Below are 26,335 nucleotides of genomic sequence, written 5' to 3' on the forward strand. Positions count from 1 at the left end.
TCAAAGGATCGCTGGGTAATTAGCATGCTTTTCACGTTTGTTTTTGTACGTTGTGTAAGAATCGCTAGTAAAAACGAGATTTAATTTTCACTGTAAATGAACGTAGCCAGATAAGATCGCTTCCTGTTGATAAATTCCGTCGACCGAATCATTGATTGTTGGCTTGAGTGTGGAGGTCCTTCTCTACCAAGGTGATGTATCATATCCTTACTGATGCTGCAGCAACTGAGCTCCTGGTCCAGTCAATTGCTCGACAGCCTCACCTTTCTGTCTTGGCACCAACGTAGATTGTTAGGGGAGAGTAAGAAGCGCCACAGAGTCTTTAATCCAATTATTATTGGCTCTCGACATGAGACGGCCCAAGGTGTAGAGTCGACCTGGAGTCGAATTGAGAATACAAAAGAGCATTTTAGCAACTTCAACAGCAGATTAGACAGATGAAGTCAAGGAAGTCAAATACATAAGATTACTTGGTTCTAAACTACAGCCTATGAGTCATAAGCTCAGCTTGACTAACAGTAATTAAATATCCTTTGCCCCCAAATCCGCTGTGACACCAGCGCCATCCTTGATATAAACCTCATGTTTCTGTTTCGACATCTTAACAGGGTTGGCACTCTTGAAGATCTCATCAATCTCCTCAAGAGATCGACCCTTTGTCTCCACAAGAGCAAAGTACATCAAACCCCATTCAACAAAATGCAAAATGAGAAAAATAGTATACGTCTTCCAACCAATTTTCTGTAGCGCAACCGGCGTGGCATAAGTGTTGATAAAACCGGAAATGCCGCTGAAGAAGCCCGAGGCCGCCATACCCTTGGCTCGAATATCGTTGCGGAGTATTTCACTTGGGTACAAGGACTGCAGAGGTGTCCAGCAGAAAGACCAAAAGATGCCATAAAGAAAGATCATGGCAATGAAAGCGTAACCCGTTGATGTGCTAACGTGACCTTTGGACACGGCTGCGATGACGTTGATAGGGATGTACACAAGACCTGTCAAGAACGTGCCTGGGAATGTCAGCTTTGATTGTATGTGCGATGGAGGATGACTTACCCCAAAGAAATAGACGTCGGCGACCGAATTTCTCAACGCCGAAAGAGCCGGCGACACCGCTGAAGAAGCCGAAAATAACGTTGACGCCATTGAGAAGAAGCTGTTGAGAAGAGCTGGTGATGCCAATATTCTCTAGAATGACGGGCATGTAATAGGTGATGACTGATCCACCGATGAACTGGGAGAAAATCGCAACGAGGAAAAGCAAGTACATTCGGCGCAGGTTCTCCTTGTTATCTACAAGCATGCGGTAGTCCCACCACTTCTGGCTGGCTTCGATTTCTGCCTGGTATTCGATGGATGCTCGCATCTCTTCGAGCTCTAATTGTACAACTGCTGAATCGGGGTTGCCGTCGCCGTGATACTTGGTAAGGACTGCTCGGGCCTGCTCTTCTTTGCCATGGCTCATGAGCCATCTTGGGCTTTCGGGGATGAACCATGCTCCGAGCAGGATGATTGCGCCGGGGACAACTTGGATCAAGATCGGAATTCTCCATGACCAGTTTGATGTCAGACGACCCGTTCCATAGGCAGTCCAAGTCGAGGCTGGCAGAATGTTAGTTAGATACCGGCAGAACCTGTAATCGGCACTTACTAAGAGATCCGATATACCAGCCAAAGACATTATAAAGTCCAGCCAGAGTTCCACGCCAAGAAGGGTAGGATATCTCGACTAGATAGATGGTAGCTGCTGTCACTGCAATGTTGCATCCAAATCCGAGGAACAGTCTGCCCGCCATGAACGTTCCAACATTCTGAGCAACGGCCTGAATGACGGTACCCACGATGACAAATACTGACCCGGCGATCATGCCATATCGTCGACCAAAGAAGTCAGACGCGGGAGCGGCAACGAGGCATCCCAGGATGTTTCCAACACTGTATAGGGCAAAGACAGCTCCAATTGAGGCACCTTGCATTTCGGTGTTGAAGAAAGCATGGAATGGGTCCATGGCATTGATAGAAGACATGATGGTTCCATCGAAACCATTGCCACAATTATCTGCAGATATCAACATAATGGACTATGTAATTATGGTATGGATTGGCATACTTAAGGTAACAAAGGCAACGATTGCGTAGAGTTTGAGCACCGATGGTGCTGTTCGCGAGAGGTTGTCTTTGGCAATGGCATCGCTGTAGGCAACATTCTGGACCTTTGCGGTCTTGGATGCCGCCAGGTCATCAGTTGCCGAGCCGGGAACTTGCTCCACGGTATGGATTTCTTCCTTCATTGCGTCTTGATATCAGGAATGTTAGAATGGAATAGTGGAGATGGTTGATCGACACTTTAACAGTATGCTGGGGACGATTGCAACTTAAGTATGCGTGATCGCCTGATACCATTCGCTTGTGTTAGTGTTGCCATGGCTTCAGCATCAAATGTGAATTTTCGCTCCGGAAAACAATGCCGAATGAAATGCGGGGGTTGCAGCCACTTCCCCGGATCGACCCCGTCTTGTCCTGAAGAGCGAGGATGATCCCGCGCCCAAATAGGATCACGGGCCGTTGCGGATTGGGAATGGCGTGATGCCTCCAACTACACTAACATCAATATGCCCCAAAAGATGGGCATCGTAAGATATCTCGGATTGAGAACTTCTACAATCACTAAGCTTTCTGTTTATACATAAAACACTACGTAAAATACCTTCAACGCAATCTACACCACAAGTTGCGTTAGTAACTGCCCATATGGATCCATCATACTCGGGACTCGTCGCCCAAGTCGCGTCTCTCCCTCCACCGCCACAACTGCTTCTCTTCGGGGACTCTATTACACAAGGCGCCATCTCACTTCAGACTGAGCTAACGAAACGCTATATTCGTCGCCTCGATGTTCTGAATCGCGGTTTCGGCGGGTACAACACCAACTCGGCCTTGGCTCTCCTCCCATCGTTCTTCCCAGCAGTGGCCCCCTCGAAAACTGTTCCTCGCATCGCGGCTATAACGGTGCACTTTGGCGCCAACGACTCTTGTAGTCCTGGTAAGCCTCAGCACTGTGATATCGACACGTTCAAATTGAATATCATGCGAATCCTAAACTGGGAGGGTGTAAGGCTCCATAGGACAAAAGTCATTCTTGTTACGCCCTCTCCAGTTGAAGAGTATCGGCTACCACACGACGGAAACGGCAGGGCAGAGAGAGTAGCCATTTATGCACAAATGATTCGGGATATCGGAGAGAGTGAAAACGTTCCTGTCGTTGACCTTTGGACAGCAATGATGCGTACAACTGGTTGGAAAGAAGGGGACACTTTGCCTGGGTCTTTAAAAACCGTGCCCAGTGTTGAACTGGGGCGGCTTTTCTATGATGGGCTTCATTTGAACCAGGATGGATATGAAATCTACACGAAGGAACTTTTACGCGTTTTAGAAGCGGAAGTGCCGGAGTGTCGAGTACATGAAACTGATGAATGGTATCCTGAATGGATTAGGTTTCATCCACCAACAGACTGAGGGGTTGAGACGAATGACTGCTGATTTGATCAATCTGGGGTGTAGAAAGTTTTATAATACAAATTCTTGGTCAATCCCATCTTGAAAAAAGTCTCAGAGAAATACAAACAACAAAGTTGATTTGGCCGGGCCAGCTCCATCGCATTGCTGTTTTATGTTCAAGTTCACAGACTATCACAGGATCTGCATTACTCGTCACATTCACCGTGGAAGTTATCGTGGGCAATAGTAAATATCCAATATCTTCATTGAGCGCAGAAGCCATAGATTATCTGTTTCGTTCAAAAAAGATTCCGGTAGAAGAAGAATAATGTTACAAGGAATGTGATGCCTTTCCAATCAGGCCAGTCAGAACATCTTAAAGAGGGTTAGCTCATGGCCAGTAAATCAGACAGCCTTTGCACTGATAGCCTTGGCATGGTCAATCACCACATCCTGATACTCCTGCGATCCATAGAAGATCGCATAAGCGTCATATGGATTCGCCCCGCTGGGAAGATTAGACGCGAATTGCCAGAAGCTGTCATACGCAATATCAGTGCTCAGGATGGTCTCTTGGTACTCCTTAAGCACAGCAGTGCGATTCGAGGTAGTGCTCTCAACACCATATTCTTCCATAACGATAGGTTTGCCGTACTTCTGTGCCAATGCTGCGTGGTCACGAATCCACTGGTTTCCCCAAGGATAGTTGTATCCCCAACCGATGGGATACATATGTACTGTCCCGTAGTCAAGTGTAGAGATCTTCAGATTGGCTTCGAAATCAATACCCTCGGAGCAAGAGTACGCGTAGCCGAGACTGCTATCGTCAGAGCAGAGCCAACCTTCATCACCCAGAGATACACGATGCTTTGAGTCTAGAGATTTGATGAAGCTGGATATCTCTGTGGCCCATTTGGTAAGCACACTGGTGTCGCAGTTCTGGCAGCGAGGCTCATTGCAGAGCTGCCAAGAAAAGATGGCTGGAGAGTCCTTGTACCGATTGACGATGAAAGAGACGTATTCCTTGTAGGCTTTCTGAGCCTCGGCGTGGGTCCAGAAGGTCTCGTGGGTGCATCCAAAGTAAGCGCAGTAGATGTTGATACCGCCCAGGTCATCCCAGTTGTTCAACATCGGAAGTACGAGCTGAACGTTGTGCTTTTCCGCGGCGGCGACAGCTGCATCGAGGCGAGCAATGCCGTTGGTGCCCTTGTTGATTGTGATGGTCTTCTTAGCCGTGTCGAGGAATTGGAAGTACACAGGCTGATCAGTGCCAGTGTTGGTGTTTCCGAAAGCCCAGACGCGTGTGACTTTCAGCCCGCTCTTGGCGATTTGGGACATGGCTTGCTCGACATCGGCGTCTGATGTGAGGTGGCTCATCCACCAGGTGTTGGTGCCGGCAAAGTATTGGGATTTTCCATCGATGTTGAATACCGGTGCCCCTGCCTGCCTTGGTTGGAGATTGCCGGGCAAGGCAGCGGCAAGGGTGGCCAGGCTGAGTGGAATGATTGCTTTCATATTGGAGATATTGGAAGGAGCAATCACCAAGGATGAAAGAATTGATCTATGGTAGTTGAAGGGTGGCACCCACTGGATTGTATTTATATGTGTAATGGAACAGTACAGGATTTACCACCAGGGTACTACGGACACAAGGGTCAGAGTATCAGAATAATTGACCGCTTATAACACAAGGGACGAAATTATGGGGTCAGTTTATGCGACTTGGACCAGACTATCAGGAGGTTTATTTTTGTAACATAAGTTCAAGGAGATAAACTTTCTACTACCCACTACACAAGAGTCGGAGTCAATCCCCAATAAGTATTTCATATTGATCCGAGCCTGAAGAGGGCAATTTTGATGCACATCACCACGGGGTATTTACAGAATGGAGTCGGGTTCAGTCCTATGATCCGTTGTTTAAATAGGTTGTTTCACAATTGCGATGTCCTAAAACCGATTGGAGGGAAATGTTGGCCGTCTTGTTTACTTGAGCAAGGTTTATCCTCGGTTGTTACTTGTCACTACATAGTACCTTAGTTCCAACCCCGCATTTAACTAACCTATTCAGGCACGGTTGAACTCGACCCGGCATTGAATTTGGTATCTTCGTGAACCAGCAGGTTAAGCACCTGGTGCTTTAGTACTGTACCAGCAACACATCGATGTGGAGCTACCGTATTAACTAATGAAATTCGGTGCGCCTGTGGAGTCAAGGCACCTGGAATATCAGCTTGCCATTGACTGGTTGGGATATAATACGGTGATAGAGACAGTTTCATGCTGACTTAGCAGACAGTCCACTTTATCTAACCTCTTAAAGCAAAGGGTCACGAGGGTTTCCACGGGCGCTACCGAATTTCATGAGTTAATACGGTATTTACCGAGTGGTACACAATCTGGATTCTTGACAGCTTTCAGTTGGCCAAGCTCTCTCACAAAGACGGCATGAATACGGAAATGCATAGTAAAAATGGGAACAATGAGCATGTTCAAAGATGCCGTAGTGTCTGGTGAAAAGTCAATATACTCAACAGCTGTCGTGTCTCATGGCCTAACCTATAGCAATTGCTGATGAGTTGATATATGCAGCACTGCCTACCTTTTTGGCAGACGCTCAACTTGGAAAACGATTTAGGATGATCACATCATCCGAATTAAAGGGTTGTTCTAGATTGGCCTCGAAGGGGCTGTGTCAATTCCTCTAGAAACGATGGCGCATTGCAGAAATACCTTAGTACCGAAAACGATCGGATCCAATTAAGCGTTAAGCAACCAGCCGTACATTTCAGATACAGGGACAAGCCTCCGCCACGAATGAGTGTAAAAGATGACGAAAAATAATATTGACATATCTTTAGTATACTGAATGCGAAGTAATTGTTACTGCTGTCCGATTTCAAGTGCGCAATAACTTGAGAGGGACATGCGTACAAACGAATGAAAAGCCGACATGCATGGTGAGCTGTACAATGCAATACAGTACCCTGTAAAGCGTCACGCGACAACGCAATGGCCTTTCTGTAGTCGCGCAGATCTAATGGGTCGAGGGCAGGCCTGCATTCACATTTCAGCTTTGATGGCTCAAGCTAATCTCACACTAGCTAAGTCTGGCCAATCAAATCTTGAGTGTATGATGCTCCCTTCATTACCCCTGAAGGCTGGACCGTGCTCCAAGTAGCATTAAAACGTAACTGCCACTTTCAGGTTACGGTGAAGCGTCAGGGACGAATGCATCTAGCTCAGTCAGTTCGAATGTTTGAATCAGGACAGATCAGCAGATAAATCGGTAGTGGCAGGATCATTCCAGCTATTAAATACAAACGTCTCTACAAGAGCGAAAAGATATTAAGGAGTTGACTGTAAAACCCTTGCGTTACTCTGGCATCTGTCTTGTTAAGCGCCTCTCCACTTCTACTCAGGGTCTCAGGTTCCCTCCCTCATTTAATCAAGCTTCGGCCTAGCCCATCTTGGCAAATGCTTATCTCTAAGCTTATTTCATGTCTCAATAGTCTGAACGCTAGTGCCCTCGCCATGGTGTGATTCTGATGATTGTTACCAAGTACTGGTGTTCTTTGAGGAATTTTATTACCCTTTCTAATTGGGTGGTGGTGTACTCCTTGGGTATATAACCTAGCTCCATTGCCCCTGGTAGTGAGTCCATCGTCACTCTTAACTCTGTATCCAAAATCGTGTTCAGTTGTTTTCTTCCACTCACATCTGTCACAATGTCCGACGCTGGTGATTGCGAGTCGCACTCCAAGCCTCATTCCATGTCCCAAGTCAGAGAGCGAATACCAGGTCCAACCCACTACACTTCTCCTCTTTCTCCTTCTGTCAATGCCACCCACCGACCCATACCTGACAATGGGGGAGATGACCTCAACTACTTCAGTGGCCCTCGGGATCTTCAACGACACTCCAAGTGGCCCCTCATCCTTCAGCTCCACGGCTCCATCATGCCGTCGCTGATCCTCCCGCTTTTGTTCGTTGCTTGTTGGGCAACCGCCATTACTGTCATCTCCAAAAAGGTTTATGATTTGAGTGTCAACTCTGTTCTTCTTACCATTCTTGGTTTTGTAGTTGGTCTGAGTCTTTCATTCCGATCATCTACTGCGTATGAACGCTACGGTGAGGGCCGTCGATACTGGGGAACGTTGGCCACTGCGTCTCAGACCCTTGGCCGTGTCATCTGGATTCATGCCGATGAGAGCGGTGCTGGCAACCAAGACCCCCGTGAGCTTCTGATTAAGAAGCTTGGGGCACTGAGACTTATCGCTGGCTATGCCGTTGCCCTCAAACACACCCTCCGTTTCGAGCACTGTGCTAGTCAACCAGACATGCAACCATATATTGCGCACCTGGCTACATTCTCTGGAAGGACAACCGCGCCGACGAAGCGGGCCACTTCATTTGGCAAGTTTGCTGGCCACTATCTTGGTCTCTCCTTCGCTCAAAGTGATCCTCGAAAGCATCTTAAGAGAGCTGAAGAGCACCAAGGAAACCTTCCTCTTGAGATCCTGAACCACTTAGCGATAGCCCTTGACTCTATCATCGGCAACAAACAGTTACCAGTTTCTATTCACCAGACCATCGCTTACAACCATCTTACATCGCTCAATGACGTCGCTGTCGGTTGCGATCGTGTCCTCAACACTCCTTTGCCTGTCGCATACACCATTGCCATCAGTCAGATTACCTTTGTGTATGTCATGCTATTGCCCTTCCAGCTGACAGGTCCACTTGGTTGGATTGCCATCCCAGCTACTATTACAGCGGCCTACATCATCTTTGGCTTGTTATTCATTGGCCAAGAGATTGAAAACCCCTTTGGGCATGATGTCAATGATCTACCCCTTGACGTTTTCTGTGAACAGATAGCAAACGATCTTGACATTACTGCCTCCTTTGATCGACGCGCAGCTGACCACTTCTTGCTTGGAGGGACGCCCTTATATCCTGTCAGTTCTGATGTGGGCCATACCTGGATGGAGTGTAGTGAGGAAAAGCTTAGAGAGTCTATCAGAAACAAACCTCATGTTCTGTTCAATTGGCGACGCCAGGGCGGAAGTAGGCCATCTCCTACAGGTGGCCAGACTAAGGAAAGTCACGGAGACATGGTTTGAACAGGATATCCCCAAAATGGGGAATGTACTATAATTAGTTCAGTGTCACAATTCGCATTTATAAACTCAACACTGCTTAACATTATGTTATATCCAATGCCTTCAGTATCTCGTACTTCAGCAACATCTCCTTCGCAGCTTGTAGTCCTCTTTTCCAACTTCGCAACTAAGAGACCCATGATCTACATCCCAAGGTATCTGTATTTGACACCTGTTGGGAATTGCTTGTTTCCTCTTGCTTTGATGCTCAAAGACTCGCCCGGGATAACATCTACACAGTTATCCTCCAAGGCGACACCTGCCACCTCTTCAAGCACCAAGCCTTTGGTAGGTTTTTCTACCGAGATTGAATATCCATCAGATGCTTTCTCAACCTTGACACCTCTATCAGAGAAGTCAAGATACTTGAGAGGCTGAGGCCAATCGACATCCTGAGAAACACAGACATCATTTTTCAGAACCCTGACTGATATAACATGAGGCTCATCTTTGGTGTTATCAATCTGCCCCTCCAAAACATCGGTAGTTCCATTTGGAACCAAGGTGACGTTCTTCACAACCTTATCCCTGATATCACTACCAGTTTTAATGGAAACAAAACGAACCTCAACAGTAACCTCAACTGCTTCTTGCTCGCTACTAGTGACCCAAACACTAAACGAGGATGTTTTCGCTGGTCTAGCATGAACAACACTCCAGTCATGATGTTGTCTCTGAACGCCCGCAGCAATAGGTTTCAGAGCTCGACGTATCGCGTAGTATGCCGGTTTCTTGAGGAGGAAGTAATCGACAATAGACCAGGAGATAGTAGGCCAGCAATCGTTCATCTGCCAGACGAGAACACCGCCGCAACGACGATCATCACCCCATTGGCGACGCCAGCTGCGGTAGGCAAAAGTCATGGCTTCGCTTTGGCAAAGCTGGGTGAGGTACAAATGAGACTACTTGTAGGTTAGTGGGAGCCGGTTTGAGTTTTGCTGGGGTTCTTGCGTACCTCTAGATCTGGCAGGGGACGGAAGTTTTCTACCACGTAAGTTGCAATGCGTCGCTCGTGGCCATCAGCCTTGTTGTGAAAGTCCATTGTCTGAGACTGTGGAAATCGTTCAGACTCGGTTGTTATGAACTGTTTTATCGTTGATAAAGCGGGGAAAGCCTCCATGCCGAACTCGCTGTTGAATCTGCCTCCCAGTCTATCAAAGACCTGGTATTTCTCCTGTGTACCATGCCAAACTACAAAATATTAGCAATGGAAAGCGAAAATAAGAAAGAAGCTATTACATACCATTCCATTGATGCATATCACCAACAGTCTTGTCTGCAGAGTTTTTACCATGAGAGAATGGAGACCCGGGCCAGTATATCGTCGATGGAGATATGTCCTTGACCACCTGAGGTAGAAGGTGCTCGTAGTAATATCTCGCAGGGAAGTTGGACTTGAGCCACGAATCAGGATCCGCATCTTCCGGGTCGTAGTCAAGGCCGCACGATTCCTGAACTTGGTAATCCTCATTGTTCCCCGCGTAGATGATAATGGACGGGTGATGATGTAGGCGTTGAACATTCTGGATTGCTTCTTGGCGGACAGATTTGATCAGAGATGGTCCTACGGGGTAGTTTCCGCAAGCAAACATAAAGTCCTGCCAGACGAGAATGCCCAGCTCATCGCAACAATCGTAGAAAGCGTCCTCTTCATAGATACCACCGCCCCAAACCCTGAATAATATCATGTCAGTGACGATAGACGAAGAGGCTACCAGCAATATCTTACCTCGTCATTATCTGATTTCCTTCGACCATGAGTTGAAGCCAATCACGATATTTGGCAGGGGTGATTCGAGGTAGAAAGCTATCCGCTGGAATCCAGCAGGAGCCACCGCAAAAGATGTCGATGTTGTTGACCCGGAAGAAGAACGATTGACCATGGGAATCGTGTTTTTGGATAAGTTCATTTTGGCGGAAACCAGTGTCTTTGCTTCTTTTGTCAAGTTGCTGACCGTCAAGAGCGATTGTGGCAGTCACATTGTATAGTGACTGAGGTCCATACCCGGCAGGGAACCAAAGCTTGGGATCATCTACCCGTGATCGTCAATATTGCGTAAGTATCAGGGACCCAGATGTACATACCGATATGAAAGGGCACCACAAGACGGCCATCTGAAGACCTGTCTACTGACGTGGTGAAAGTAGAGCTTCCCTCCAATGAGATACATATATCGGCCTTGTCGAATGTTCCTTCTACCTCGAGCTCTATCGTGCCCTGAATACTTTTGAGATCTTGTGAAACGTCGTATTTGATGAGCATGTCATTGATGGAAGCAGAAAACACCTCGAGATGAACAGGTCTCCAAGGGCCAGTAGTCATGAGAAATGGACCCCAGTCCCATCCCTGTCTTTGGTTAGCCAGAAACATTGCTCATCTCGTTTTCTGTTCTTACCCAGTGATATTGCGCTTTTCTCACAGCTAGGCGAGAAGCCTCCCCGTTGAATAGTTCCCATCGATGGTCTGGATACTGCTTCTGAAGTTCCCGTCCTTTGAGTAGGGCACTTTCAAAGTTAATAATAAGCGTGTTAGGTTCCTTGTTTTGGAGATTCTTTGTAATGTTGACTCGATGGCTAAGGAACATGTTGTCGCTCTCGAGAATGATTTTATCGTTGAGCGAGACTTGAGCAAATGTATCAAGACCTTCAAAGATCAAGTACGCAGCGGCACCATCGATTGATGGAGAGTCAAAAACTGTACGGTAGGTCCATGCTGTTTCTCCGACCCATTCGGCATCAAGTTCGTTCATGTCAAGAAATGGATCGGAAATTCTGCCGCATCAGGCAATCAGTATGTATTATAGCGCAATGTAATGGAAACATACAATCCATTATCCAGGAGATCTAGATGGGCGACAGTGGGCACCCGAGCCACGGGTTTCCACGAGTCGTCATCATCTGTCGTCTTTTTGAAAGACCATCCCTTGTCCAGAAGGGTTCGCTCGGCGGTTACAGGCATGGCCGACGGACTTTTCAAGATGTACCGCATATTAATTCGAGGTTTCCAGAAACTCAAACTTAACTGTGCGTGTATACTTGATTGACAGTTGAGATACCCAGGTGTAATATTGCCGAAGATTTCATTATTTCGTGTCTTATATTCGGACCACCTGGTAATACGCTATCACCAAATAGGCTCGGTCCGTCTTTTGAACTATTCCGTTTCTGGCTCGGGAACTGAGGACCCTGGCTCTTGGAACATCGACGGGAAATGACTACCCGTGACTGTCTTGGGCCTAGTTCAGGACCACTTTCTCCTCACTCCTCAGACCATTTTGACAAATCATGATATGAGCTTCAATCAGATGATGTTGTGTAACCTGTACACTTGAACGAAGATGTTTGATTGTATACGGCACATTTACCAAGTTTGATTCACTGATATAAGTCTTATCCGGATCGTCTGTGTGCAAGGAACATAAGTTTCCGTGATCATGCCAGTTATACCGCTATTTCACCCAACACAAGAATTAATGGCCAGCTTTGAGTACCTTTACGATTTCTGATAGATGTCTCCACCCTGTAAATTATTATATAAATTGCTCTCTATCTACGGTCTTTGCACAGTTTCACTCCTTACTATTTCCATTGTGTTATTTCGTCCACTTACCCTGTAGAACGCTTTACTGTACTGCCTTTTGCTTGTACTTGGATGTTTTCTATCTTCTTATCACCGTCGTTGAAACCTCGATCAAGTGCTCATAGCTTTGTTCAAGTACTATCTGACAGAGGAGGTTTTCACCCAGGTTTCATTTGTCATTTGCCGGTGCCTTGTTTGTTGCCAATATGTCAGAAATGAGCTAACACCTTGTCAATAGATAATATTCTTGTTCCTTTACTCAAAATGCATATGCCATTGTCTTAAATCCAGTATGTTTAATATTATATACCATCATCAATCACATAAATAAGTATTGCTTGACTCTAGACCCAGAGTTCTTGTTCGTAGATCCATGTTGTAGATCGTGCTGTTGCCGAGGATAAACAAATGTCGCTAGTCCTCATTAGATCACGGAAAGTCCCGAGCCGGTTTCTTTCGGGCTAGTACTATTTCCCCAGACTCAGTCAATGCGGGGGCAGAAAGAAGGTTCTTTCTCTCGGATTTGACAAGTCTGGGGAATCTCTGCACGTCTGCGGCATTCACGTGCATGCAGTCAGATCAGAACACGACAATTACTGCTTCTTCGTACATTGTACATAGTACACTGACTTTGACGACTCGTTTTCTGTCTCTGTGCTCATGCAATCAGACGAGACCAACTGCATAAACGCGTCCGCCATGTTTTATACTTGTAGGTCACGCCACCTTTCATCTCAAGCCTATCGACTGATCTCATGTGTTGCAAGTCCAAAGCACTGCCGATGAGCCTAGCTCACGCATCTCGAATGAGAAAAGAAGTCTACGCGCATGTGAAGAGTGCAAGCGCCGAAAGGTACGCTGTGATGGGCGACAGCCTTGCAACAGGTGTGACTATCGTGGGTCACGAGCGGCGTGTATCTACATCAAGCCCGTCCGGCGTCCTGTAGTTTCTAAACAGTTAGTGCTCTTATCAAAGGGAGATAAACATATTCTAATCCCGGACAGAACACTTGAAGACTTGTCCAGAAGTCTCGAGGAACGCGATTCCATTTTAGCTCGCCTTTTCCCCAACCGAGACATATCAGATCTTGTTTCATTATCGGACCAAGAACTTCGTGATATTGTTGTGAACTCTGGCCCTAGTCCCAATGGCACGACCTTGACCTTTCGTTCCGATCATACACCAAACGAATCGATTACTCAGGACTCGCAATGGGATGAGGATCGACGCGAACGCGATCCTCTACCCGCCGAAGCTGATGATGTCAACGCTTTATCCCTTCCGTTAGACCGTCAGGCTTCTTACCTTGGTATCTCATCTATCAGGGCTGCTCTTGGAGCTATACTTCAAATGCGGCCTCAGCTACGTGCTTCACTCGCATCTCGGCAGGAGACTTACAACGAAAGTTCTTCTTTAGGCGAAAACGGTATGCAGTGTAGTCAGATCGTTCAGTCTCCAACAGAGAATCCTTGTGTCAAGTGGAGTAGAAAGGGACAGGCACTTGTCGATGTATACTTCAAGCGAATACATATAATGACTCCATTGCTTGATGAAACATCCTTTCGGACAACCTACCTCAGCGGTAATCGGCATGACTCGCCTTGGCTTGCACTGCTGAACATGGTGCTTGCCATGGGAAGTATTGCAGCTAGCAAGTCAAGTGATCGAGAACACTTCAAATACTACACCAGTGCCATGCGATATCTAGATATTAGTGCCTTTGGCAGCAGTCAGATCGAAACGTTACAAGCACTTGCTATCGTCGGCGGCCACTATCTTCATTACATCAATCGACCTAACAGAGGTAATGCTATTCTCGGTGCAGCATTTCGTATGGCTAGTGCTCTTGGATTCCATCGCGAGCCATCAGAACAAGACAAAGAAGGCGACCAGCTCCAGGTCGTGGAATTGAGACGCCGTATCTGGTGGTGCTTAGTCTGTTTAGATACTTTAGCCTCCATGACCTTGGGTCGACCTTCTTTTGGCCGCTTTTGTCCCTCGATCGATATCCAACCGCCAAAGTTCAGCACCGGCGGGCATGGACAGCTGGACTCGGAGCCTGACATGGATATAATGCTACTCGCCGAGAATATTCGCTTTTGCAGGATCGCCACTGAGATTCAGGACAAGCTCACCGTTACTCCTTTTCTCAAACCTGCTGACCGGGATCGATTCGATGATATGTTGGTCAGTTGGTTCGACAGTCTGCCATCACTTCTTGGTGACGATCAAGAGTGCGATGAGCTGGTTCACCTTGGTCGATGTACCATGAGGTGGCAATACTGGAACTTACGTATGCTTCTATGTCGACCAGCATTACTGGATGCTGCATCAAAGCCTGGCGTGTACTCTCAGTCAGCCGACCAAGATGCCATTGAGAAATGCCAACTGCTTTCCAAAACAGCTGTCGAGGACATAGCTCAGAGTTGGAAGAACGACCAGATGTCAGGGTGGAATGCAGTGTGGCATCTTTACCAAGCAGTCATGATTCCTCTATTGAGTATGGTCTGGCAGCCCCAAAACCCTTCAGTTTCGGAATGGAAAAGCCAGATCGAAATGGTGCTTGGGCTGTTTGAAAGCATGCGTGATTGGTCTTTGACGGCGCGTTGTAGTAAGAGGGTTGTCAGCCAGATCTACGAAACAATCTGTGAGTCAATACGTAGAAGTGAGGGATCTTTCCCTGACATCAATATGAACCCGAACATGTTCTTAGATCAAGACCTGGATCAGTGGGCGGATGTACTGGATGTGGATGATATACTAAATATGCTGTGTCAAGACTGATTTGAATAGAACAGTAGTTATTGCGGCGTATGCGTAGTGTAGCGAAGCTATATGGGTCAAATAGCGAAATTGTATTATCAATGAATGGGTGATTTAATATGGATAGAACTAGCTATTTGAATGGTAACGTTCTTAACATGAAAGACTTATCGTCATTAACTAGCAATCTGGTAAGTTCCATCATGCTGGAGACCAAAGTGCTTGTTGTTGGTAATCGCCGGCAAAGCTTCATAGGGCTGAGCACTGTAAACTGGTGGAAGAGCGACAGGTATTCCTCCAGTTGAGCCGTTGGTTCCATTCGTGGATACAGTAGATGACTCAGAAACTGAGATATCAGCAGCTGCGACACTGAATGTTTCCAACTCGGCAGCTTTGACCTGTGTAGGAGCAAGAACATGATGAGGCTGTCCCACTCCGCGCAACACTGTGACTTGAGTCTTGTGGAAAGGGTCAAGTTCCTCTTCATCAACTTCAAATCCACCAAAGCCGAAGAACTTCCAGCGAAGATGGAGCTCGAGGTACTTCTCGACGTCATCGAATTTGGTGATGGGATGATCTCTCACGCAGTCAATGGTGTGATGGAGGAGTTGAATCGTGAGGGGAACTTGGGCGCACGATAGAACACCAGCGTCGGCTTGAGTCTTGCAGTTGGCACATGAGTCTCGAGTCTTGCGGGAACCACCGCCAAAGGTGTAAACACTTCCGACAAAGTTCTGAGGCTCAAAGTGAGTCACATCTTCATCAGTTGGACCACCAAGATAGAACTTGATAGTGTAAGACTGTCCGCCCAAGGCGTAGCGATCATACTTGACATTGATGATGTAATCCTTCCAAGAGTTCTCATCAATGTTGGGAATATCGGGGGTCAGTCCAGCGGGAATGTGGACATGTCGATTATCCTTGATATCGCGAAGCAGATGTTCGGTGCTAGGGTATGTCTTGTGGATGTATGCCTGAAGAAGCTTTTGAAATTTGGGCTCGTCGAGGTTTCCCTTTGCATCCAGGGCCTTCTGAGACAGGTCCATGAGATCATCGTACTGGTAGTTGAAAACAGTCCAATCGCGACACTTCTTTGCTGTCCAGACGTCGGTTTCTGGATTGCCGTTATCCTTGTCGTGGAATGGGTACAGTAGATCATCCTCGGTATCATCGGGAACGTTCTGTTCACTCGGTCGGGTAGGTTCCTTTTGATCCCACCAGAGTTTGGGGTAGAGACACTGCCAGATTGATAGCAGACGATCGATTTGACTGCGATAAGTGTTAGGCATGGTTATGAGTGATGGAGATATAGCTTACGTGTGATGGAGCCAAAAGATCGGATCAAATGCAGCGACAGGCACATCGCTCATATGGCCAACACCAGTGGCAAAGTCAGACCCGCCGACAATGTTCTGAAGATATTAGTAATGATAATTAAACTAAATGAAACCAGATGTACTCACATGAACATTGTTGTGGATGTACTCAAGAGACAAGAATCCATTCATGGAATTTCCGTAGCCCTCGTAAGTCCACTTAGTCGAGGCAAATTGTCCCCACGTGCTGTTGTACTTGGGCGAGAACATGCGGTTGACAGAGTCAGCGAGAGTTCCCGGGTTCCACTTTAGATAGAAATCCTTGTTGCTCTTCTTCGCTTGTGCTTTTTGCCTGTCTGTGATTGGGTACCATGTCATGTTGGAAAGATGGTTGTTGGCGACCCAGGCGTTATTCACACCCTCAAGGCCGATGAACTTCTTTGCACCTTTGTTGACAAAGATTCCGTATCTGCTGGTTCCGGTTGCTTCACTCCACTTATGCACGAGTTAGTGAATGAAGAAATAGTGGGAGCCGGTCGGGAACTTACAGGCATCCATGCGACATCCTCCTTGTCTCTTGGAGGTGCAGGGTTGTGCTTCACAGGGTCATCTTCGATGTTGTAGTCCCTCTTGCCCTTGGGCATGTCACCAAACGCAAGAGGGTTACCGTCGTCATCCTTCTCAGGATTCTCAAAGCTCCAGAATGGATTGGCGTAGAGTCCGCTGGGAGGATAATACTTCTTGATTGACTCGGGTGGGAAGATGCGAACTGGGCCTTGGACAAGGACTTGAGGATAGGCAAAGTCTTCATTGTAACTCTGCTGTCGAGCCCAATCCCAGTAGGGCATGCGCCAGGTATCTTTGGCTTCGTTCCATTGAGCAAGTTCTTCCTTGTCCTCGTTAAGTTTATGTTCTTTGACCCAGTGGTTAATGATGTCGCTCATGTTGTCCCAGACACATTGCTAAGCATGTTAACCGTTGTCATAATCATGAATAGTAACTGTGTAGCACATACCTCAAACAATGCCATATATGGGCGATGCCAAGTAGGAAAGTTCAGACCGTTATGATTGCAATAACCACCATAAGGCTGATCTCCCTTTTTGGGGTTCTTGGGATCTTCCCTTGGTGCTGGGGCGTTATCCCAAGCGCCTTCTGGATACCCATGCTGTAACATTGTTAGTATACATTAATTACTAGCCCTGTGACACAACTTACAATACCCGCGACTTGGAAGTAAGAGAGCTTCTCATTCACAGGCTTTAGCTTGAACTTTTCAAGGGCAAGGACGAAAAGAGTCCATTGTCTTCGGAGATGAGGGTCGGTGGAACTGGCGAGGACAGAGATTTCATATCGAACTGGCAGGTTCTCAACATAGGGAATACCACCCTCAGGGTGACGAGTGACGGCATTTTTGGGTCTTGGGAGACCCTTAATGCCGTATGTTCCGCTGTTGTCTGTCATGGCAATAATCTAAGTTTGTTCAAGGTGTAAGCAAGAGAGCGTTGCAGAAGGGCACTGTTGTGCGACCATTCGAGAGATCTCAGATTCTTTTATGACAATCCAAGGAGGGGAACAGGCAGTAAGTGGAGGTCTGTTGAAACGTATGTTCAGCCAGCCCATTTTGGTCTGGACTTGTGAAAGTGAAACCATTGATATGTGATATGTGTTAGGAAGAGGAAAGATAGCAAATGAGAATTGCAGTCATCCTCATATGTCTCAGTCAAACAGCACAGCTATGCCCAAGAGCGCTAAAAAAACAGTTCAGCTCCATGCAGTCAATAACTAGTGGTAAGCTGGAACGGCCGAATGCGGCCAAGGGTCCAATAGCTCTGGACTACGGTAAGAAAAAAGTGTTCTAGCCCGTTTGGAGTCTGACAATACTGGCGTATGAGTGGTTCTGAATGTTTCAATTGTTGTCAAATGTGTTTCCCCGCTCAGGCTATTGAGTGATAGTGGCTGGTTGCGTTGAAACAGTTAAAAGAAGCGGCCCGATCCCTGTTCCGATAACAGATATGGGAAAGCGTCCGGGACATCTGCGCTTCGGCAACCCCCGCCACAAAGTCAGAGAAAGATATTGCTGTATTTGCTAAATTGAGGCAAATTCATATCTATCATGCCTCTGATAGAGCAGCAGATTTAGACATTGGCGATCGCTTTGATGATTTCAATCGCTCTGCTGAACTGCTGCTTTTGATCCTCAGAAGCCTCTACGGAGCTGGACCCTCCACTGCACCCCTGAGGACCACCATTTCTCCACTCTAGGTCGTCGCTACCCCAAACAATACCAGTATCAAATCCGTATATGTCCTCAGAACCGGTAGGTTCCTCCGTGGGCAGTTCCTTTACGATACCATGCAGCTCATCGACGAGAGCCTCATAGGTCGCTACTGTCTCTGTCTTTGATGTCGAATCACGACATTCGACACCTTCATTAACATTTATCTGTAGAGAGCCACCATCTCCAGTTATCTCGATTATCAAATCTGGTGTAGGTGGGGCAAAGCCGCCAGTAATTCCTGATTAATAATATCAGCCATCTATTATTTGCCATTCAAAACGGTCGAGCTACCATGTTGAAGACGAAAGTAAAACTGTGAGGGCGCCATAATGGTAAAAGATAGATAGGTTCAAACCTGGATATTGAATCAGTGAAACTTGAATAAAAAAGATGTTTGGAGTTTAAAGAGAGACAGCAGACTTACTTGGATTTATAATTCAGTGACCAGTGACCGCAATGCATGCATGGAAGTGGAGATGGCTCGTCATACTGTATTCAGCTAGCAACTTACAGGGCTATCTAGTACCAATTTGGCGTGATCTACAGTCCCTTACTTCTCAAATATGCCTCAAGGCTCAAGCACAGAAATCATAGGCATCCTGATCTCATCTCACGTCCAACTTTCAGAAAGAGCCACGTAGGTCTTGGCTTGCGCCTCCCACGCACTTGGTTTTTCATTGGCATAAGATGTTGTCTGAAATTCGGCAGGCTCCGTCGATGACGGAATTGAAGAAAATAACGTTGAGGGTCTGGTTAGTAGCTACGGAGAACATATCGAAGCACATGAAGTCTGCGGTGTCAGAGGCATCTGGATTCTGCATCTTAAAACATCCATATCGCCATCGACCGAGAGGTGCTCCACCGTGACTGTACCGTTGTGATATCGGACAGGAGGATTGAGGTGCCGTGTAGCAGATTTATCTAGCGGAGTAAGGGCGCAATTGCTTCATGGATGTATTTGAGAGAAACAATAGTGAAAGACAATGGCAGTGAGAGATAATAAAAGAAAAAAAGTAAACGTAAGTCGAGGAATAATACAGCTCAAGGTTGGAGTAATTTCTATAACTGTATTAATACGACGTCCAACCTGATTGATAATTGTAACAAGAACTCTATCGATCTGCAACCTAAGCTATCCAGAACCAAATACGCTCAAGCCAATTGCGTGGCTGAACAATTGGCCAGGTTGACTCTAGGCGATCAATCTCCGCTTTTCCAGACCAAATATCCATCTCTGAGTATTTCACATATTTCGACTTCTTAATCCACTTATATCCGAAAATTAGAACAAGGAAGATGGGAATATTGATATACGGTGGCAGGAAGGTCTTTGCACTGATACGACCAGGGAAGAAACAGTCGAACCCATTGAAGACTGCAACAATAGTGCAGAAACAAAATGAAAAGTAGGCGAGAAATGGCTGCATTGGCGACTTGAAGGGTAAAGTGTTGCGATCGATGTTGTTGTACTTGAGGCAGTAGTAGAAGCGGAGATAAGTGAATGAGACACTGGCCCAGATGATGAGAGCTCCCACGCCACTCAGGTTACTGAACCAGAAGAAAACCTCGGACCCGCTGTTGCTAACATTGAGATAAACCAATAGTCCGAAGATTGTAGTGACACCGACGCAGAGATACGGTACACCAAACTTCTCATATGTGAGAATGCGAGGCGCTTTGCCATCGAGAGCCGCGGCATATAGCACCCGGGTTGCTGCGTAGAAGAGAGAATTTCCCGAAGACCAGGCCGAGGTGAGGATAACAGCATTGATGATTGACGGAAGAATTTTGATGCCGCCGTTACGAATCGCAATGACGAATGGGCTCGAGTTGGCACCAGGGGCGGACTTGTTGATGGCATTGAGAAGATCGGGGTCTTTGGACGAGACACAAAGTCCAACAAGAAAGATTGAAAGAACGTAGAAGATGAGAATCCTCCAGAACACTCGTCGAATGGCCTTGGGAATATTCCTGCGGGGGTTTTCTGTTTCTCCCGATGCCATGACCACCATCTCGCTGCCGCCATAAGAGAATGTGCATGTAATAAAGACTTTGAAAAATGCCAAGAACCTTCCCGTTGCGCCTGGTTGAAGATACTCGTTCATCGGTCCAGGATGGTTCCAGTATCGGAAACCGATAGCCTCGCCGTTAGGAGCACCTCCGACAGTGATAATGAACATGAGTATGATGAGACCGACGATAGTCAATAGCTTGATCGCACCAAAGATGAACTCTGCTTCGCCGTAAATCCGCACGGGCAGACAATTGAGTAACACCATGGAAAAGTAGAAGAGGGTTATAAGGCCGACCTGGGAGACGTTGTTGTGCCAGTAGTTGACGATGACAGCCGAGACGGTGACTTCAATAGGAACACCGATAGCGAATTGGTACCAGTAGTTCCAAGCCAGTGCAAAACCAAGAGCCGGGTCGACGAAACGTGATGCGAAAATGGGAACGGGGCCAGGGATTGGTAACCAAGCTGCCATCTCACCAACACTGTTGAGAACGCAAAAGATGTTGAAACCTGTGATGCTGTAGGCCAGAAATGCCGAGAGGGGACCAGCGAGCGATAGGACCTGTCCACTGCCGACAAAGAGCCCCGTGCCAATAGCGCCAGAGAGAGCAAGGAATTGTACGTGTCGAGACTTGAGCTTGCGGTTTAGAGTGCCGACATTGCGAGACTCAAAATCTGATTTGTTGTCGGCGGGTGAATCGTTATTAGCTGTTGGTTCGATCTCATCCGAATATCGCCTCGCCTCGATATCATCGGGGGTTTTCTTATTGATGTCCATATTATGAGCGCAAATGTAGGCGATGTTCAAGGCGAAAGTCTTCTAGTCACGTAGTAAAGGCCGAACTGGAAACAACCACCTGTATTTATAACGGAAAAAAGATACCGGTGAGCTTTTAAAAATGGACATCTTAGTTTCTTTTACCACACAACTTTGAACCAAGGTGGCTAACCTCGCCTGTTTGAAGACTTTTCGGTGCTGGCGCCGGCGAGATTGAGTCTCTTCCCCCACTCTATGACACAAGTTCAATAACGGTTCGCCAAGGGTTTGTCCAATCATTGTCACATTGTCTGAGAGAATTTTTATCAATCTAGCATCAGTTAGACGATCATACGATCTTAACAGATCAAGGCAGATTTGGGGCGCAAGTCTGGTCTGTTTGATAACGACATAACAATGGAGCATCATCCACTTTACGATTATCTGCAGCCATACGGCGCGGAGCGTTAACCTCAAGAGGAAGTTTGATCTTTTAGTTCCAAATAGCGACGATCCGAGCCGAAATATCCGTCTTGGCAAACTGTCCGAGGTCGGTGATCTGCTGATTGATAAGATCAGTCCACAAGAATCTTGATTCGAATATTCCCGTCAATCGGACTGCATCTACAAAAATCATCCCATCAGCCTCCGTTTTCCTCCGCTGTTCTTTTGCACTAAGCTGTATATTAGCCACCACTCTCCCAGTATTTACGTCACATGCAAGTCTAACAGCGATAAAGCCGAGGTAAAACGGATAGCCAATTGAGTTAGCCACTATAAATTCCTGGCTGAGCCAGTTCCCGCCGTACCGTACCGATATCAACTCATGAAATTCGGTAAAGTCTATGGAGTCAAGCCACCTAGAATGTCCTTGCTACGGATATTGACTGTTTGGGATATATAACACGGAGATGAAAATATCTGGATGCTGACTTAGCAGATAATCTATCCTTCTGACTCATCTAAGGTGCATAAGGTCATAAGGAATATCCACAGGCCTTACCGAATTTAATAAGATAAAACAGTAGTTAATTCAGTACTGCGATTATAATACCTGAACATATTAAAATTATTGATATGATAGTTTTGTGTAGTATAATGTCTCGTTTTGGCAACTTATTAGATAGTACCAATACTATTATTCGAGTCAATAGACCATTTCTTATTGATAGATTTGCCTAAACTATGTATAGTATAATAATGTACTAGAACGGTGCAATGCCCAATCTTAAAATCTGGCTCGAATTGCACCACGTTGACGTACCCTCTCAACACACTTAAGCACCGTTTCCGTTGTAGGCAATCAGGTTAGGACTGCCAGAAAGGGTACCAGTGATCTTTCCAGAAGTTCCAAGAGCCTTGATACGGCTTGCCACGGAGGCGGGGGTAGTGAGACCCTCGAGGACCTTAAGGTAAAGGGCAAGACCAGCAACATGGGGACAAGCCATGGAAGTTCCACTGATGGAGTTGGTGGCGCTGTTGGAGCCGATCCAAGCAGACAGAACGCCTTGACCAGGAGCAAAGATATCGACACCAGCACCTTTAAACAGTTAGTCTACTACTCATATATCCCAGGAAGGAAGTGAATCAACATACCGTAGTTGGTGAAGGAAGTGGGTCTCCAGGCAGAGGTGATAGCAGCAACAGTGATGGCGTTAGCTGCGTTGGCAGGGGACTGGCTAGATACGGGGAGAGGGTTTCCGTCGTCATCACCGTTGCCGGCAGCAACAACAGAGAGAACACCAGAGTTGTATGCAGCGTTGATAGCAGAGGTCCAGGCCTGGGAAGCCTCACCACCTAAACTAGCCGTTAGTGGAAGAACCTCATTACACAGAGAGATGTATCGTACCGAGAGACATGTTGATAACGGCCTTGCCAGCGCGGCCCTTGGAGGTGATGTCATTGACAGCCCAGTTGAAACCAGCGAGAACACCAGAGTCAGTTCCTTCAGCTCCCTGGAAAACCTTGACGGAAATAATGTTGGCCTATAGAGTTTAGCACATTCCCCTCAACATAGAGCTGCATGCACTGACCTTCTTAGCAACACCGTAGGTGGAGCCAGCAATAGTACCAGCAACGTGAGTACCGTGTCCAAGGGTGTCAGTGTTCGCTCCAGAAAAGATGCTGTATCCAGCAACAGCTCGGCCGCCAAACTGAGAGTGGGAGATCAGAACACCACTGTCGACGACGTAGGCGTAAGAGCCCTCGCCAGCAGAGGTATCATAGATGTAGCTGGTAGAGCCAGAGGTGCGGTGGGAGATCGTTCCAAGACCCCAGGGAGCTCCAGATTGGGTAGTCAGGGCCCTATCAGACAGCTCGTTGGGCTGCTCGTAGTTAAGCTTGACAATCTTGTCAGGCTCGACGAAAGCGACCTTTTTCATGTTAGTAGAAGTCTTTAAGTTTGATCACTGAAGTTTACCTCAGGGCTAGCTTCAATTTCCTTGATAGTCTCCTCATCGAACTGTCCTGCATAGGCATTCCAGTTCTTGATGTTGAACTTGCGCTCAATACCAGCAGTTTCGCGCTTTGAAAGGCTGCGGCGGTGAACATCGCCAACCCATTGGATATGGGATTCAACCTTGGCAGCAGAAGCAGAGGTCTTGAGGGTGACAATGTATTTGCCAGGAATCTCGTCTGAACGCTTGCTTGGCGCGGTGGGAGCAGCAAGAGCAGCAGGCAGGAAAGCTCCCAAGTAGAGAGCGAGACGAAGAAGGCTGGCCATCTTTGATAGATAGAGGTAATTGAAGAAGCGGTGATGAGATGGATGCCCAGAAGATAGATCGAGGGCTCTTGGCTATGATTTATACTCATCTTTGGATTATACTGAACGGCGTCTAAGTGCCGTTTACTCTTCTTGGCAAACTGACTCAATGAGGGGATGAATTGCGCGATAGTCTTGGAACTGGGTCTCTGAGATCGGACTTGGCACAGCTTCCTAAATGGTCCATGCCCGATGCACCCCAGAAAGGAAGGTTACAATTTGACAAGGGTTGACAGAGGAACTATTGCTGAAAGACCACGGAGAACTAAAATGGCATCAAGAATCACATTGATTATCACAGCTCTAGTCTTTAATGAGTTATACTATCGTGATGGGCAGGCGACTATTCGTTTATCTATCAATTAGAACGCTGAAATATCATCGTGATTGGTGGGGTGTCTGAGATAGGACTCTAACCGCCCTACCAGGGTAGACTGCAAATAAGCTTCGGGAGGCTAAATGCTCCTAGCGATAAGCCTTTAGTTATCTTTATTTGCATTTAACTAAATACTAGTAATAAGGTTAATAGATAACTAGACAAGATTGGAGGCTAGTACATACCAGGGTGTTTTACCACGATTTATCAAATACTTCTCAATAATCGTAGCATTAATATTCCTCATAATAAATTATTATCAAAAAACATCATTATAGGTCATATAGATATATATACAATTAAAATTGGGTAGATAATAATAAACGCCTCTGGATTGCACAGCCAAATTGAACCTCTTCCCTCAAGAATAGACTTGCTCTCTAAAGTTGGTCTAACCAAAAAGGGCAAATACTCCTTGAAGTTGCCATAGCTCTTGGATTTGACAACAAGTGGGTTGCTTTCTTCGGCTGTTATAAAGCTAACAATATACTTGGTAAGATCGTCATTCGTTCCTGGACAGACGTCAGAAGGGTCTACTTCGCCTTCCAGAAAAGGAATTGCTTACCGTTTAGCTGTGCGAAAGCAATATTGCCCGCGATTTCCTTGGACACCACTGTTTTGTCATCTTCCCCGCTATGTCGAACTAATCCGTGCTTCAGTAGCAAGTTGAGACCGGGATTGACCTTTCACCTCTTCGGCGACGGCCGATAAGGTCAGAGTATCCAAGAACTATTCTTCGGAACACACGTCGCTCTACGTAAATGCCATGTTAGGAAGGTAGGCTGAGAAAACTTGAATTTACAACTTACCCCAAATCCATTGGGACATTTGTATGGGATCCATTCGTAAAAGTTCCCATCGCTCTTGATACATCCCCATTCGCAATCGCAGCCATCAGGTTTACATAATGTGCCGCTGATTAGATAGGAACTGACATGGTAGCAACCAGCAGCTTGAGCATCTTTCTGCGCCTGGAGCCGTGTGTGGCATGTGCTAAGTTGATGGCGATTCTTGCCACTGCGTGAGTGTACGAGAACTGCAAAGCAGATGATGAGAATGTATTTTGAAATCATTACTGGGAGAATTGATGGAAGATGGGAGACGAAAGAAATCTCCAATCAAGGTAGGATATTAGTATGTAGATGAGAGATTACGATACGTCAATATAGCATCCCGTAAATTCCAATTGACGAGTTTTGAGAAATGTCTCGATGTTGATTGGGTTTGTGCTAATAACATTTATACGCCACAAGGGTTGTCGAGTCCATGAGGAATGCTGGTATGCTAAAATCTGTCATAAACTTTGTAAGTGACTGGGGTAGCAAGGGATGTTTGAAACATCATCAGGGCGTAGTTGATGAATCAGAAACACTACTGTAGTATTAAGTTAAAAACTCTCCCTTGAGATAAAATAGAGTTGCAGGATCACTGAGCCCGTTGTAATCAACTGGTTCGATTTGTACAACTTTTTGGAAACTAATCTATTTGGAAATAATAGTACCTTATCGAATTCTTCCAGTGCCTCTACCACTTCCTTGGCTGACACTAGAGCGTCAGCACGTTGTCCTTATTTTTAAAATGACGTGAGACATCCAAGCAACTAGGCAGTCACTTGTGCTGAGAACGTCTCTCCAAGCTAAAACATCGATAGACTTAGCATCAAGGCTGTAAACGTAGTTGAATCACATGGTTGCCTATCAAATTGGGTAGCGCCCGTGGAGTCAAGCCACCAAAAGTCCACCGAAAAGCCAGCTCGTCATTAGCTCGACAGGATATAGAGCAGTTATAGGGCCTGTAGGACGCTGACTCAGCAGCTTATCCGC

The 26,335-nt window shown here is 46.5% G+C and overlaps 10 protein-coding genes across 10 annotated transcripts; 3 read left to right on the forward strand and 7 right to left on the reverse strand.

Moving 5' to 3' along the window:
• Positions 1 to 522: 522 nt before the first annotated feature.
• On the reverse strand, positions 523 to 2,291 carry FSST1_010319 (general substrate transporter; the record flags this gene model as incomplete). The annotated part of the gene is made up of 4 exons (XM_083233338.1): positions 523 to 1,010; positions 1,057 to 1,602; positions 1,652 to 2,059; positions 2,111 to 2,291. 4 exons carry the CDS (start codon positions 2,289 to 2,291, stop codon positions 523 to 525), a joined length of 1,623 nt encoding a protein of 540 aa, XP_083080015.1.
• A 460-nt stretch (positions 2,292 to 2,751) lies between these two features.
• Positions 2,752 to 3,516, forward strand: FSST1_010320 (SGNH hydrolase-type esterase domain-containing protein; the record flags this gene model as incomplete). Its single annotated transcript, XM_083233339.1, has 1 exon — positions 2,752 to 3,516. The coding sequence occupies one exon, from the start codon at positions 2,752 to 2,754 to the stop codon at positions 3,514 to 3,516; it is 765 nt and encodes a 254-aa protein (XP_083080016.1).
• Positions 3,517 to 3,903: 387 nt separating this feature from the next.
• FSST1_010321 (glycoside hydrolase superfamily) lies at positions 3,904 to 5,013 on the reverse strand (the record flags this gene model as incomplete). The annotated part of the gene is made up of 1 exon (XM_083233341.1): positions 3,904 to 5,013. One exon carries the CDS (start codon positions 5,011 to 5,013, stop codon positions 3,904 to 3,906), a length of 1,110 nt encoding a protein of 369 aa, XP_083080017.1.
• A 2,213-nt stretch (positions 5,014 to 7,226) lies between these two features.
• Positions 7,227 to 8,624, forward strand: FSST1_010322 (Bestrophin, RFP-TM, chloride channel-domain-containing protein; the record flags this gene model as incomplete). The annotated part of the gene is made up of 1 exon (XM_083233342.1): positions 7,227 to 8,624. One exon carries the CDS (start codon positions 7,227 to 7,229, stop codon positions 8,622 to 8,624), a length of 1,398 nt encoding a protein of 465 aa, XP_083080018.1.
• A 182-nt stretch (positions 8,625 to 8,806) lies between these two features.
• FSST1_010323 (beta-mannosidase) lies at positions 8,807 to 11,622 on the reverse strand (the record flags this gene model as incomplete). Its single annotated transcript, XM_083233343.1, has 7 exons — positions 8,807 to 9,565; positions 9,619 to 9,854; positions 9,907 to 10,337; positions 10,393 to 10,696; positions 10,749 to 11,010; positions 11,060 to 11,435; positions 11,489 to 11,622. 7 exons carry the CDS (start codon positions 11,620 to 11,622, stop codon positions 8,807 to 8,809), a joined length of 2,502 nt encoding a protein of 833 aa, XP_083080019.1.
• A 1,281-nt stretch (positions 11,623 to 12,903) lies between these two features.
• Positions 12,904 to 15,028, forward strand: FSST1_010324 (transcription factor domain-containing protein; the record flags this gene model as incomplete). Its single annotated transcript, XM_083233344.1, has 3 exons — positions 12,904 to 12,955; positions 13,011 to 13,200; positions 13,249 to 15,028. The coding sequence occupies 3 exons, from the start codon at positions 12,904 to 12,906 to the stop codon at positions 15,026 to 15,028; spliced, it is 2,022 nt and encodes a 673-aa protein (XP_083080020.1).
• Positions 15,029 to 15,183: 155 nt separating this feature from the next.
• On the reverse strand, positions 15,184 to 17,787 carry FSST1_010325 (uncharacterized protein; the record flags this gene model as incomplete). The annotated part of the gene is made up of 6 exons (XM_083233345.1): positions 15,184 to 16,276; positions 16,325 to 16,419; positions 16,471 to 16,818; positions 16,872 to 17,285; positions 17,339 to 17,491; positions 17,542 to 17,787. 6 exons carry the CDS (start codon positions 17,785 to 17,787, stop codon positions 15,184 to 15,186), a joined length of 2,349 nt encoding a protein of 782 aa, XP_083080021.1.
• Positions 17,788 to 18,462: 675 nt separating this feature from the next.
• On the reverse strand, positions 18,463 to 18,932 carry FSST1_010326 (uncharacterized protein; the record flags this gene model as incomplete). The annotated part of the gene is made up of 2 exons (XM_083233346.1): positions 18,463 to 18,842; positions 18,896 to 18,932. The coding sequence occupies 2 exons, from the start codon at positions 18,930 to 18,932 to the stop codon at positions 18,463 to 18,465; spliced, it is 417 nt and encodes a 138-aa protein (XP_083080022.1).
• A 799-nt stretch (positions 18,933 to 19,731) lies between these two features.
• Positions 19,732 to 21,396, reverse strand: FSST1_010327 (amino acid permease/ SLC12A domain-containing protein; the record flags this gene model as incomplete). The annotated part of the gene is made up of 1 exon (XM_083233347.1): positions 19,732 to 21,396. The coding sequence occupies one exon, from the start codon at positions 21,394 to 21,396 to the stop codon at positions 19,732 to 19,734; it is 1,665 nt and encodes a 554-aa protein (XP_083080023.1).
• A 1,256-nt stretch (positions 21,397 to 22,652) lies between these two features.
• On the reverse strand, positions 22,653 to 24,097 carry FSST1_010328 (S8 family peptidase; the record flags this gene model as incomplete). Its single annotated transcript, XM_083233348.1, has 5 exons — positions 22,653 to 22,915; positions 22,972 to 23,172; positions 23,225 to 23,360; positions 23,409 to 23,747; positions 23,795 to 24,097. 5 exons carry the CDS (start codon positions 24,095 to 24,097, stop codon positions 22,653 to 22,655), a joined length of 1,242 nt encoding a protein of 413 aa, XP_083080024.1.
• Positions 24,098 to 26,335: the final 2,238 nt, after the last annotated feature.

This window comes from Fusarium sambucinum, chromosome III (genome assembly GCF_050947815.1).
Source record: "Fusarium sambucinum isolate potato_lamoka chromosome III, whole genome shotgun sequence".
In the NCBI taxonomy this organism is placed as follows: domain Eukaryota; kingdom Fungi; phylum Ascomycota; class Sordariomycetes; order Hypocreales; family Nectriaceae; genus Fusarium; species Fusarium sambucinum.